Here is a 13,998-nt window from a genome sequence, read left to right on the forward strand (position 1 = left end):
TCCAGGGTTCTATACATGTCATCCTGAATACACCAGCAGAGAAGCAACTATTGAAATGCAAATTAAATAAGCTGCTCTTCCATGGCTTTCTGCTTATCCCAATTTTCATAAAATGCACCTAGGTATAAGAAACTGGTGTTTCATTCTTCCCTGCTGCAGGACCTGACTGAAACAAGTCGAAGGCATTCAGCGAAGGAAAAGGGGAGAAGAAGGATCTCCAAGGGTACAAAGAAAAATAAATATCTTGCTGAACCCAGTGGGATCAGCAGTATCTGAGAGGGAGGGGCAAAAATGTCAAGATGACAGGTGCAATCATGCAATTGAAGACCCACCCCTTTTTAATGTGTCCACACAAAAAGAGGGTGGGGCATTGATTGTAGATTGCACCCGCCACCTTGACTTTTCACATGCACACACGCGTACCGCTGATGTCCCTGATGTGATTCATTCTTCCTTTAGACCAGTGTTCCTCAACCTTGGCAACTTTAAGATGTGTGGACTTTGACTGGCTGGGGAATTCTGGGAGTCGAAGTCCACACATCTTAAAGTTGCCAAGGTTGAGGAACACTGCTTTAGACAACTTTGACGTGGCTCTTCCAGTCCTGGTCCTGTCACTCTGTTCCCAGACAGTTGAAAACACAGCAGGCCTATCTGGTTACATCAATTTGCATTGCATTTGCCCTAGCTGTGGCTGATCTTCTGATATAACCTTCCTTCTTATATTGCTGTATTGTATATACTGGCCTACACTCTGCTGCAATTTTGACTGTTTAATTGTTGGTTTGTACTGCACTTGGATGGAAGCACATACCAAATAAAATGACCACTAAAGATTCTGTCTTTCAAAATGATGGCAATTCCTAGAATAGGTAAAAGTTTAATTTCCTTTGAATCGAGCTCACTCCTGCTGATTTTATGGACTCATTCCATTGTCATTCTTAGGAATAATTCATAAGGGAATTGTCATTATCTTCTTCCACAATGACTTTTCAGCTTCCCAGTCCAGCTTCTAGCTGTGGCTTTTACGGTGGTCTCTCATCCAAGTTCTGCTCAGCTCAGACCTGTTTAGTTTCTTCCAGCTCAGCCAAGGTTGGCGTAATGGTATGTGGGAATGACCTTGGGAGACAGGAGACTAGACAATGGTCTGATAAACAAAGGGGGAGGTCTCAGAAGGGACCCTCCCTAGTGTTTGGGAGAGTAAAAGTAAGGGAGGGGAGAGGTACTTTCAGACTTGCAAGGCTCTGTTAATGTAACCTTACAATAAAGGCAATGATAATACTCATGGTTGGTGCTTCTTGTCTAAATGACCTTGAAGGGCTGACAGTTGCCTCTCTGGTATAGAGCGAACTATAAATATTGTTAGTAATTTTTTTGATCTTCAGCAGATTGGACCACTGGGGGCAGATCAAAGGGTCCCCCTCGAGGAGGGCCCTATGTTCAATAGCACTGGACAAAGTTGTGTCTCCTTCAATCATTCTCTCTGTCATTCTTCTTCTTAAAGGCCTTTTGGTTAAATAAAGGACACCTAGACTGCTGTGAAAGAGAAGAACAGGCTACAGGGGTCCTGCCTGAGAAGGGATGTGTGTGTAAGAGGCAAAGAACACACAAACAGGTTCTGTTGATGCAACAGATGCTATGAGATCAGTTACAAAGCTGGGTGCTCATTCATTCTGCAAGCTATCTTGATTAACTTTGGTTACTTTTTTGGGGGGGGGACTTTTACTATATTCTACAAAAGCAGTCTTTTGGATACTGTAGTTTATGGCTCAATGTATCCTGCAAACCCAGAATGTTTAGTGATTAGGTGAAAGGTATATTGTGTTGGAGTATTTTTCTTGTATGTTTACAATAAGGAAAGATTGTATAGGAAATATAGTAATGCTGGTTCCTGTCAGTATAAATAAGTGAATATATCATGTTAGCAAAATCTATATAAAGGAAGACATATATCTTATGTATAGAAAAACACACATATAGGAAAGATAAAATGCCCATTGTTTTAGCTCTAGATAAAGAGACATCTGTTTAACTATAAATAAGGAAGTTTGCCGTAATTTTAAGATAAGGAAATATCTGTTTATCAGAATATGAAAGGAAGGAAGGATTATACTGGAGGAAGATGTTCATTGTAATAGCTAACACATTCCATTCCATTGATAATGATTGGCTAAATTTTTAAACTAAAATTCCTATAAAAAGGGAGATGTAAAGGCAGTCCATTTGTGGCCACCCATCCAAAGCTACCTAACAACTTTGGGTGAATAAATATGTTTGACCTCCACTGATTTTCTGGTGATTTTCATTAAAATCCTGGCTTGGGAAACGAACAAAGAAAAAGAAGGGGTCTCATCCTTCTGACAGTGTGAACACAACCATGGATGCTGTTGGGTTAGGTGGGAAAAAGGAGGAGTCAAGGAAGGAGAAAAGGTGCAAAGAAACTGGGAAGAAGCAGCCGCAGAAGGCATCTTTGCCGGTCTGAGGGTTTCATCTGCCATGCCAGGGCTACATTTGGAGTGAAACGACTCCTTTTTTCCTTTCCAGGAACATCACATGTTACACACTGTCGATGTTCTGCAGCCCATTTTTCAGCGCTGCTGATCTTTGCAGGTATGTCTGAGCCAACATCACCCAAAGAAAGTTTGGGATTTTTTTCCTCATATTTTCCCCTGAGTTAAGGCTTGCCTTACAAGCAGACTATGTTTTTAAAATAAATCATAATATCTTAGGCTAATATTGACCAAATCCTTCCTGAGTAAAATCTGTTGGAATGCAGAGAGGGATTAGTGTGAAGATCTGAGGCCTGTTAAGGCGAAGAGAAAGAACAGGGGGAGGTTTAAATACAACTTTTCTTTTTTTTTTGTTGGTTTTCCCATGTTTTGGTAAATCCATGCCTACCTTTTCTCCTTGGTTTCCCTTTTCTCCTTTTGGGCCTTCGGCACACTTCAAAAACAAACAAGGAAAGGTTAGGATAAAGAAGGAAAAGAGGAAAAGCAGAACATGCCAAATCCTCATGATTCTCTCCAGAGATGAGGGGATTCACCTGTAATGGGGCTTCAGGTGAGATCCGGACACAGTCAGCACCCTGGAAGGAGATCAGAAGATAAGACAATCTTAGGACACATCAAGAGACAGTTGCCAAGCCATTTAAAGCCCGGAATGAAAGATTCCAGAAAGAAAGATTTATTGGTAAACTCATTAGTGACTTACTGTCAAGAAGGTAAGGGGTTAATATACAGAGTCTTGGAAACTGAATAAGCCAAATGTCTAGCGCTCATTTATTAATGAATTCATTAAAGTGGGATCTCTGAGAGCCGTTTGAACCTCATTTTCCCAAAATGCGATACTGAAGAGCTAGCCATCCTTCTTCCAGATAAGACTGACCCTGAAATATTCATCTGCTCATCATGAATTATGTTTTCTGATGCTTTCATTTCTTTCCCAGCCCTTGGGACCTTTCTTGCAACAGTTGAAGGTTCCAATTCTATTAAACCAGCATCTGTTTCAATCCCCAGATCCTATCTGAGAAGTTGCAGCCAGAAAGCAGACAGGTATCCCACGAAGGTTAAGAAAGGGCCTACTTACACGATCACCTTTCTCGCCTTTGGATCCGTACACTCCTGGAGGTCCCCGTTCACCTTTCCCACCCTGCAGGGAAGAGGAATAGAGTTTAAGAAAATGATGGCCAGGGAATATTCTCAGGGCAGCTGTCCATAGAATTCCCTTTCACAGCTGTCCAAAATAAACCCTGAGGCTTTCTTGAGCTGGATCTCGGCACTGAAAAGTGTCAACATCTGCACCTCTGCGTGCAGCTTTATCCCATTTGGTCAACCATCTTAGCATGTCCTTGAAGCCACATGATCACACTTGCTCTTCTTCACCTTTCCCTGATACCTGAATAGGGAAGTAGGGTTGGGAGTCAGGAAGAGGAGGAGGATGGGGCAGGTGTGGTGGAGACGGAAGGAGATAGAATGGTGGGAGGAGAGGCCAGTCCGGTGAGGAAGGAGCCAGGGTCTCCACCCACGTCGGTCTGGGTTGCTGCCCTGAAAATTGATTGCACACTTAGCTGATGTTCTAACAATGGCAGCATCAATGTTTATGGGTATATCAAAGAGCATAACTGCATAAAACACACAATCCCCCCCCCCTCCTGAAATTACTGTAAATGTACAAAATTAAAGTATTGTCAAATTACGTAAGTGTGCCTGGAAGATCTGCAAGATTAGCAATAATGGCGAAACAATATGTTTATTAAAGTTGGGGAAAGCGTTTTAATCTATTTAAGCTCATGGGAAACATTATTGATTTTGGAACCAATCTGGAAAGATTCTGGAACTGTTTGAGGTAATGGAACTTGCATATTTGCTAGCTTGTATTTACCAAGCAAAAAAATCTAATCAGGGAAAATCAGAAAAGGAAATGGAAAATAGCAGCTTTGGGGATGGTGGTCTGGTTTTTGCATGGGACAGAAAGAGAAATTCAGGAGGACAGTGGGATTCAGGTGCCACAAGCAGCTGAGATGCTAGAGAAGAGGGAGAGACATACCTTCAAACCAGGAGGACCCAGGGTAGCCTGTGAAGAAAAAGGCAAAATGAATGCATCAGCTGGAAACGTCCAAGAGCAAGCCAACTGGCTGAGTGGGAGAAGCACACATTTATCATAGATAAAACATTAAATTTGTCAAGGGCTACATAACTTAGCAATGTTGATTCTGAACTCCAGGGCTCATCCCAAAGCAAGCGCTCAGCTTTGGAATCTGTACTGCTGCAATACATGGCAGGGCTTCTGCACATATGAAGAGTGCCTTTCAATCAGTACCAAAGAAATATAGCATGCATGCAACATATGGATTCCAAAGAATCATAATGTTCAAAGAGAAGGTTGAGGATCCCTGGTCCATTCCCTGGGGTAGTGCAGGGCCCATGAGAGCATCTGACAGATAACCAGCCTCTACTAGAAGACCTCTTGTGAAGGAGAGCTCATCTGCCTGTTTCACAGACTGAAAGCCCATACAGTCAGGAAGTTCCTCCTGATTTCTAGCCTAGACCTCCTTCCTGGTAGTTTTAATCCCCTGATTCTGGTCCTGCCCTCTGGGCAAAAGAGAATCAATCTGCTCCTCCTTCTGTGTGATAACCCTTCAGATATTTGAAGCCTGCTCCATATCTCCTGTCCTTCATCTCTTCTGTGAGCTGAACAGTTTAATTTCCTTTCCCCATTCTTCATAGGCTTGGATTCCAGATCCTTCACATCTTTCTCGGCCTTTCTCTAAACTTGATCCAGTTTGTCACTATCCTTTTCGAATGTCGGTGCCTACAACTGAACATGATACTCTAAAGGGAGCCAGACCACAATAGAGTAGAGGAGAATGATTACTTCCCACCATCTGGACTCTGTGCTTCTGTTAATGCACCCCAAAATAGTATTTGCCTTTTTAGCAGTTGCATCGCCCTACCGGCTCATGTTGAATTTGCAGTGAACAAGGATACTCTTGGGAAACAGGAAATGAAAAAGAATAATGTTTGCAGGCTAGGGCAGAACATTTTTCAGTTTCCAAGAACTGCAGGGGGATGATAGGGCTGAAAATAGAGGAAGATAGGGTGAAAGAAAAAAATCAGCTCTTTTATTTCATTTCTGGGAGGTTTGTGGTTGACTGATCAATTTAAGCAGGATGAAACTTGGCAGCTTCATGCATTCGCTGAGCGTGCATGAAGGGAACAGTAATGGTTAAAAAGATGCAGACTTTCAGTTTTGCTACCCTTGCCAAATCCAGCAAGACGTTCTGGGGCGGGTGGATGGGATTCTCTGTCCTTGCTCTAGCATCCACCCCACCAAGAATGCTCTGTACCCCAAAGTCAGCTGTTGGTCCTAGTGTCCTAGCGGGAGAGTTTAGAGAAGTATCAGCTGGGGTGATTTAAGATGAAATCACTCGCTGCTCATCTCAGCCCTTTTTGTTACTCAGTCTGACATTTCAGCACAGCTGTCTGATCCTGCTGCAGTTTCCTCTTTTAGCCTCAAATTAGTCCTGGGAGAGGGGTGGCTGGGTGGACTCCCTTCTTGCCCTGGATTCACAACCCATAGCAGGCGCTCTTGGCAACCAGACAGTCCCCTAGGCAAACAAAGCACCAGCCAAGACAGAAGAAAATACTCAGACGCTGAAGTGAAAGTGGCCCCGTGCCTCGGCTTGGGAGGTTGAGAATGCACCCATGGAAATTGGCTGCTGAGAAGATGAATGCAGAAGTCCCTGTCAGAAGTTACTATGGGCTCTATTTGGGGGGGAGGAGGAAGGTATGGGAGGAGGACAGGAACGCAGGTTAGTTGAAAAGTTAAAAAAAATGCTGGAAGGCAATGATAATGAAAACCTCTGTCTTTTTGCTAAGAAAACTACAGAACTCAAGTCACCAGGAATCTTTATCCTTAGCTCCTTGGAGTTATCTGTGAAAATCCTTAGAAAACTGCAATTCATCCCGGACACAGCAAGGAAAATGTTGGTGGGCTTGCAGAGACAATGCACAATACCCGTCCAGTGAGGGTCCCCTGCTTCCCACTTTGTTTCCAGGTACGTGTAAAACTTTGGGGATACCTTGGCAGACCGAATGAGAAAAGATCAGCAGCAATTTGCAAGTAAGGGACGTTGCTGGAGACTTCCACAAGACAATCCATTCACTGTACATACAGACATACTTCCAGAAAGCGCCTGTCTTGTCAGATCCCCATCTGGCTTACTTTGTTGGGTTTTCTTTGGGAGGGCAGTGACCCCACCTAAGGATGTTAGTTGAAAATGGGCTGGTGTCCAGGAGGCCTTCAGAACTGCCTCCTCTCATATCAGCTCGAACCCCAATTCCTGATGGAGAAGCTCTCCTCTACATCCTTTTATGGCAGAGTTGGGTTTCACTGGGATAAGAACAAGGGTTTTCCCAGGGGCTGCCTTTAAGACAGTGTTGTCCAAACTTGGCCACTTTAAGATGAGTGGACTTCAATTCCCAGAATTCCCCAGCCAGCCATGCTGGCTGGGGAATTCTGGAAGTTGAAGTCCACTCATCTTAAAGTGGCCAAGTTTGGACAACACTGCTTTAAGACCACGGAACTCCCTGCCCTGGAAGCCAGTTTAGCAGCCTTTTCTCTCTGGCCTTTCACTGATGGATCAAAACGTGTCGCTTCAGGAAGACATTCCCTTCACAAATAGTACAACATGTTATTGAACGCATTGTCTGCCGCTTCTGCCTGAGTTAATCCACTTTTACTAACTTTACCATCTTTAATCATCCAAGTCTCTTCTGAGTTCACGACATCTCCTCTGACATCACTAATCTCCAGCTGACTTCACGGATGCAAAAGGGCTTGCCACTACCGCCATCAAGATTTTTTTGACTTCCCAGTGTAGCGTCCTGCATTGGGCTTCCTTGTAAATAAGATCTGATCCTGCTTAGCCTCCAAGTGTAGACAAGGACAGTCAACTCTCTTTTCTTACCCGCTCTCTTTTAAAAATCATTTTAACTTAGTACTGACTTGAATCGTTCTTGGTCACCTGGAAGGGTGGGTGTGGATCTTAAGCGTGGGCTATTTTTTGTTACAAATGAAAGAAATAAATAGGGGAGAAAGCAACAGAGCATACTCCAAGATGCCTGGTGCAGTGGCTGGGAACGGTTCTGCTCCTTCCACCTTCTCTCCTTTCATTAGCAGAGGAGCAATTCTGGGGCTGGGGTTGCTGGGACAACAGAAGCAAGTACTCCAACTGATACTCTCCTCCATCCCTTCCAGACATTCCCACATGCAGAAAGGCTCTCTTTCATAACAGAGAAGGAGATATAAGGAGACTTTCCGCCTCTTGCTGCTTCCTAACACTTTGGATGTGTGCCCAGAAGCAACCAAACTCAAAACAATTGACAAAATGCCCAAATCAACTGTCTCATTTTGCTCTGTTAATAAGAAATGGGGATGATGTGAGAAATGAGTGAGCTGAAGAGCTGGGAGAGAACACTTGGAGCAGAGGATTTGATTCCAAGATGGCAGAGAGACACAGTTCACCGTGCAATCTAGAAGCCATGTGCAACTGGCCAGGAGTTGCCCACTAAATGGCTTGTGAAAGCTCTCGTTTGCCTGGGACTGCAAAACTGCTCAGCAGGTAGAAATGTTGCAGTGAAAGTGCCTGACAAAGGGAGGAATTATTTGCAGAACATCTAGACTTTTGGGTTGTTTGTTTAGCAAATGTAGAAACTGCCTGATTCCATTGCCTCTAGGTGGCTTCCGAAATTATAAAATATTGGATAAGACCAGGATCCTCTTGTTAATAATTGTTATTATTATTGTTATACAAAACTTTGGGGCTCTTCTATCAAGGATGATCTCTCTCTGTTGGCCAGCAGCAGCTCTCTACAATATTGGGTAAAAATATTTTCCAACTTACCTGAAAATGTCAAGGATTGAAACAGAGACTTGCATGCAAAAGGTACCGTGCATATTTTGCTCCTAATTTCTGCCTGCAATCCCTACCTCCAATTTAGAGAGCCTTAGAAAGAAACCTGATGGAAAAGACCCTGATGCTGGGAAAGATTGAAGGCAAAAGGGGAAGGGGACGGCAGAGGATGAGATGGTTAGATAGCATCACTGAAGCAATGGGCACGAAACTGAGCAAACTCAGGGAGGCAGTAAAGGACTGGAAGGCCTGGCACGATATGGTTCATGGGGTCACGAAGAGTCGGACATGACTTAACAATTGAACAACAACAACAGAAAGAAACACCAGAGAAATAAGATTCATAGACACCAGTCTTATTGGAAGGTAAGATGCTGAACCAGGTAAGTGGCCCTGGGTCCAAATTCCTTCTTCCCAACTCTTGGAAAAAAGACCTCTCACTTGAGAAAGTCCATAGTTCTACAGCAGAACCCTCATTGTCAGGCAGAAGACTCCAGATTTAACCCCTGACGTCTTGAGACATGTCTGAAGGCTTCCTTCTTATCTGAACCCAGGGAAAGCCAATATTGGTCAAAGTCTAAAAGGACCCATGTTCTGATTCAGAAAAAGATAATATTTTATGTTGGAGGTGGTGAGATTATAACTTCTCCCTGCCCCACTCTACATGTTCAAGTTGAGGGTTCACGTCACCATGCCTACCAAGATGATCCCAAGCTCTTCGGGCAAATCATGAAGACACCACTTTGTGGCTGTGACTCCCCCTCCACAAATGCCTGTGCAACCACTAGGCAGCCACCAGATGAGGAAGGAAAGGGGGAAATGCAAAGATGAATCCTCATGCAGCCTCCCTTCCCACTTCCTCCTTTCATCCTCCAGCAGTTGCCATAGGAACACTTGCTGACATCTGGAAGCCACCCGAGTATTCTTCAGTCATCCAGATGTTCCCATGGATGCATGCCAGAGAGGAACAGAAGAGGTGGGTGAGGGTGAGAGGTTGGGGGCAGTGCTTTGTGGAAAGCACATGTCCTCAAACATGTGAATGTAGAGATTGCTAGAAATCAAGTCAACTGGGACAGGACGAAGAAGACGGAAGTCCAGGTTCTGGGAATGGGAGACGTGGCTGGGATAAAGGCACAGTTTAATCAATGGATGAATCAATGGTCCATTGAGGGTTTCAGTTCTTCAGCTGCTGCTAATTCTTTTGAGTCAGCAGAGTCAAGCTGCCAAAAAGGAAAAAGATCTAAGGACATTGCTGGGTCCTGGGACACCCTGTCTGTGTATGGAGAGAGGAGGGGTCCGGTGATTTCATCGTTACTCACAACTGGCAATGTGATTACTCAACCTCACTTCTCATTTTGTCTTAGGGACTTCTTGCTTCTGGGTAGGGGTTCTGAGTGGGGGGAGACTGGTTGGGAAAGGATTGCAATGTTTTTTATTTGTTGGCTATGTCTAATCTGCTCAGCAGCCAAAGTTTCTGATAAATTACAAAGTTACTAAAATATTAGAGTAAACAAACACTTCCCCTCTGCCCCGCCCTGAAATACACTGTAGTTGATAGCCCAGGGAAGATAAAACTCTCCAGCCCAGAATAAAGTTTGGCCCTTATAATTAAACTGAATGCAAAGCTGCCGAAGGCTTAAGATGCCACCTCTCTTTGGGGAGGGCATTGTACTAATCAGGGCTCACCATCATTAAAATCCCTCAAGGGGATGAGGAGGGGCAAGTGATATCACATGTGTCATGGCATTATAGTACAAATTACAATTATGCATATTATTTATAATTACACAGATAAAGTGAGTTGGGTACAAGGGAGATGGCCTTTTCAGTGGAATGGATCCCTATGCCCACCTTGGAAAAGGTCCTCCCCCTCATAGTCAGGTCATTTTGATGGGCAACCTGGAGGGGGAAACCACTAAAGTTGACCACAGACTTTGGGCAGATACATGAGGAAAGAGACCTCCTTGAGAAGTCTGGTCCCAGGGCTGTTAAAACCAGCACCAAGAGTTTACATTGGGCCAAGAAACATACTGGCAACCAATACAGTGACATCCTCTCTGTGGCATCTCTGAAAAGGGAGGATGTATCTCGCTAAACCGTTTTAAAGAAAAGGATGAAGGAAAAGTTTTGAAGATTGAGATTGACAAATGCTCACGAGAAGTGTTTGGGAAACATCATTGGATAATACCTATTTACTTTGAAAGTCCAAATCTTCAGGACCACATGAAGTACACCCAAGAATACTGGAAGAACTTGCTGATGGTTTGGCCAGACCTTAATATATTATCCTTAAGGAGCTCTGGAGAAAGTGTGACTTGAGGAGGATGTACAATGTCCCTATCTCCAAAAAGGGAAATGGAGAGACCAGGGATTGTGGCACTGCACTCAGTACCCCACTTGAGTTTGATGAGGAAGCAGGAACAAGAGCAACTTTTGAGCCAGCTATGTATCCCCTTAAGTGTCATGACACCTGTCTATAATCAGAGGGTACATTGTTGAATGCTATGCTGAAATCAAGAAATATTATGTCTACAGCATTCCCACATTCTACTAAGGAAGTTACCTGATCAAAACATAAGATAAACTTATATTTATCTATGCTGATTTCTGATAACTATTGCCTTGTTTTCAAGGTGCTTACAAATCTCTTTATGATTCACTGTAGAATCTTCTCAGGTATCACACTCAGACTAGTTGGTTTGTAGTGCTCAAGCAGGGATGTCTAAGGACATGTGTCCATGTTGGGGGATAAGGAGGGCAAATGGCAACTTGAGCATCTTGATGTCATACATCATGTAGAGGACAACAAGAATGATTAGGGAACCAGAAACTAAACCCTGGGAAGAGAGATTGAAGTAGCATTGCTTATTTAACCTTGAGAAGAGAAGGTCAAGGAGGGGTATAATAGTACTGCTCAAATTCTTGAAAAAAAATTAAATAATAATAAAATAAATAATAGTTGAAGCTGTTCTGTGTCAGAATGCAGGACATGGACTAATTATGTTAAGCTGCAGGAAAGGAGGTTCTGATTCAGCAATTGACAAAAACTTTCTAAGAGTAAAGGCAGTTTGACGGTGGAACCAAGCACCAAGGGAGGTGTTGGGCTCTCTTTCACGGGATGTGTTCAGGCTAAGGCTGGGCAGCCATCTGTTGGAGAAGCTTTAATTTGGATTTCTGCACTGAGCAGTGGGTTGCACTCAATGGCATAAATGACCCCTTCCGACTCTGTGAATCTGTGAATGACTGGTTAATGTCCCTTAATGGTCAGTGAACATCTGTTCTGGAATCGCATTCCCAGTTGCACTGATAATTGGTCATTTTCCCATCCCCCTGCAAAAAAACCCAAAACAAGTTATTCTAAAGCCCGGGTTTGCTTTCCCTGCGTTCTGTCTAGAGTTGCCATTCTTCCTTTGGCCCTCGGCCTTGCTTTGAGCTCCAGCCTGATACAAACACATTAAGCAGGAGGAGAAGTCTTTCTTGCAGGGTGGATTGCAAGCAGTGACAGGACCTTGGAACAGCTTCTGAGCAGAGTGGCTGAAAAACAGTGGCCAGTTATCTTGCTTTTTGGAGACGAGAAGAACTAAAACTTTGTAGTATAAGCCCTAACATAGGTTAAATGAAAATCCCAGAGTATCCTTTTCATCACCCATCTATCTCCCAGGGTCCCCAGGGGTCCAAAAGTAATAAGAATTCTTTGGGACCACCCAAAGTTGTCCACTCCTACAGTAGACTTGCCAGGAAGAAATCCTTGTCAACATTAAGGGCTTCTGACTCAGAAATCCTTCTTTCCAAGCAAATGAAGGCTGGCTACGTTTATTCGATAGTGAAGGAAAAGTACCCTGTATATGTTCCGAGATGCCTGACTCTCCCCCTGCCCCATGATTGTTTCTTACGCTTCCAGTCTCATTTCTGGCATTACAATCTGTAGTATCTGTCCCTGGGCTCTGTGGGCCATAATTTGAATTTAGCCCTAGTGGGATAGTTGACACCAGTTCTTTCTAGCTACCAATTTCCTCTGCCTTCTTGAAGCCTCATCTGCCTTCTCCCTTGTCCCATCAACAATTTCCATTAAGTGAGTCTTTGGGATCACAGCTCCTCACTCTATAGGGGTAGGGGTGTATGTGTGTGTTGCATATCCAGAAATCCCAGAAGACCCAGCTATAGCCCAGTTGCAGGGGAAAGAAACAGCAACACAAAGGGGCTTACCGATTGTGCTAAGTCAATGTATGGTTGGCCTGGTTTTGGCTTTCTGGGTTGTGTGAACCAACCACCATCATTTGTGAATGATGGTTTAGGGCAGGGATGGCAATCTTTGGAGCCAAGGTTAATCCCAAAACACCCTTTCCCCAAAAGCTGCCCCCACTGAATGTTCTTTCTTGTCCTTCAGGGCTCCTAAAGGACAGTTCTTATAAATTAATTCAATATGACATTAGAAGCTTGCGGTTTGCTTTGCAGAATGCAAGCCTCCTAACTGAAAGTTTTAAAATTAAAACGATGCTTACGTTTTCATTTTAAAAAATCAGATGGGACAAGATCCTGTTTGGCACAAAGGAAGGTACTGAGGTGGGGGCATACTGATATCTGTAGGCACTGTATTGCTTGTCCCAAGTTTTATGGGGCAGTAAGTTGTACCAACCCAGCCAACTGTAGTTTTTTAAAATAAACCACTGTTAAACCATAGCTTGTTGTAATGTGAACACAAGCCTAAGCCTCACACCCAACAAAAAATGAAAGAGAAGGAACAATGGGGGTTAAAGCGCAGCCACATTGCTTGTTGAAATCGCAAGTTTCAGTAAGTGCCACTTCAAGTTAACATCCAAGAGATCTATCATCTCCCTTCATCAAAAGCGCTGGAAACTCAGAGCAAAATCAACTTCAGTCTCTTACTTACATTTGCATATGGTGACCTCTGCTGACATGGAGGACACTGCAAAAGAAGGAAGCAATCAGGAAACAGGAAATGACCCTGTCCTCCAGGTGGAGATACTGCAACATTCAAAGCATATATTGACTCCCAAGTGAATCCTTTGGTGGTTACCCAAAGCTCTTGCCCAGGTGACAGTATGCAGGCCAGCAGCCCTGGTCAATTTTGGTAAATCTCTCCGTTTCCAAGCTTGCTTTGAAAACCTTGGATTCTCTGGGGCAATGTTCCAATTTACTGAGCATCTTATTCCCTTCCTTCATTTTTAAGGCAAGTTGTCTTTTCTACAAGTCCTGAAAAACCAGTGCAATGGGAACCTTTCTCCTCAATGCACAGCATTCTTTTGCCTTTTGGAAGATGTTTGGTCGCCTTGCTGGGGCACAACCCTGTGCCCCCCCGCAAGAAATGATGTCTTTCTCTAGAACTATGGCATAATCCTCCCCCAAAGGCATACAAATGTACAGGGACTATTAACAGGCCATCCATGTCTGACAACGAGGACATTCTTATAATGGGTGCTAAAATAAGAAAAAATAATAACAAAATCTAAGCAATCACCCTTTGGCTATTGGAGTACTTTTTAAGATGGTCCAACGAAGCACCTGGGTCAAAACAATCAAATGAAACACGTTGCTTTATGAGATGCTCCCCTTGAAGCTCTTCTTTT

General features: G+C 43.7%; 1 protein-coding gene across 6 annotated transcripts in view; it reads right to left on the minus strand.

Moving 5' to 3' along the window:
* COL16A1 (collagen type XVI alpha 1 chain) overlaps positions 1 to 13,998 on the minus strand; it is a 168,723-nt gene that overhangs the window by 82,793 nt on the left and 71,932 nt on the right. For all 6 annotated transcript variants that reach the window (XM_088153479.1, XM_088153471.1, XM_088153467.1 and 3 more), the window contains exons 10-14: positions 13,302 to 13,337; positions 4,543 to 4,569; positions 3,583 to 3,645; positions 3,041 to 3,082; positions 2,896 to 2,940 (exon numbers count right to left, since the gene is read on the minus strand). In XM_088153479.1, the coding sequence (XP_088009605.1) occupies positions 2,896 to 2,940; positions 3,041 to 3,082; positions 3,583 to 3,645; positions 4,543 to 4,569; positions 13,302 to 13,337 (213 nt within the window). The remainder of the gene's footprint in view (positions 1 to 2,895; positions 2,941 to 3,040; positions 3,083 to 3,582; positions 3,646 to 4,542; positions 4,570 to 13,301; positions 13,338 to 13,998) is intronic.

The sequence above is a fragment of the Python bivittatus genome, unplaced genomic scaffold (assembly GCF_059951505.1).
Source record: "Python bivittatus isolate LINGU-HERP-01145 unplaced genomic scaffold, Pbiv_v1 ctg000040_np1212, whole genome shotgun sequence".
NCBI lineage: Eukaryota > Metazoa > Chordata > Lepidosauria > Squamata > Pythonidae > Python > Python bivittatus.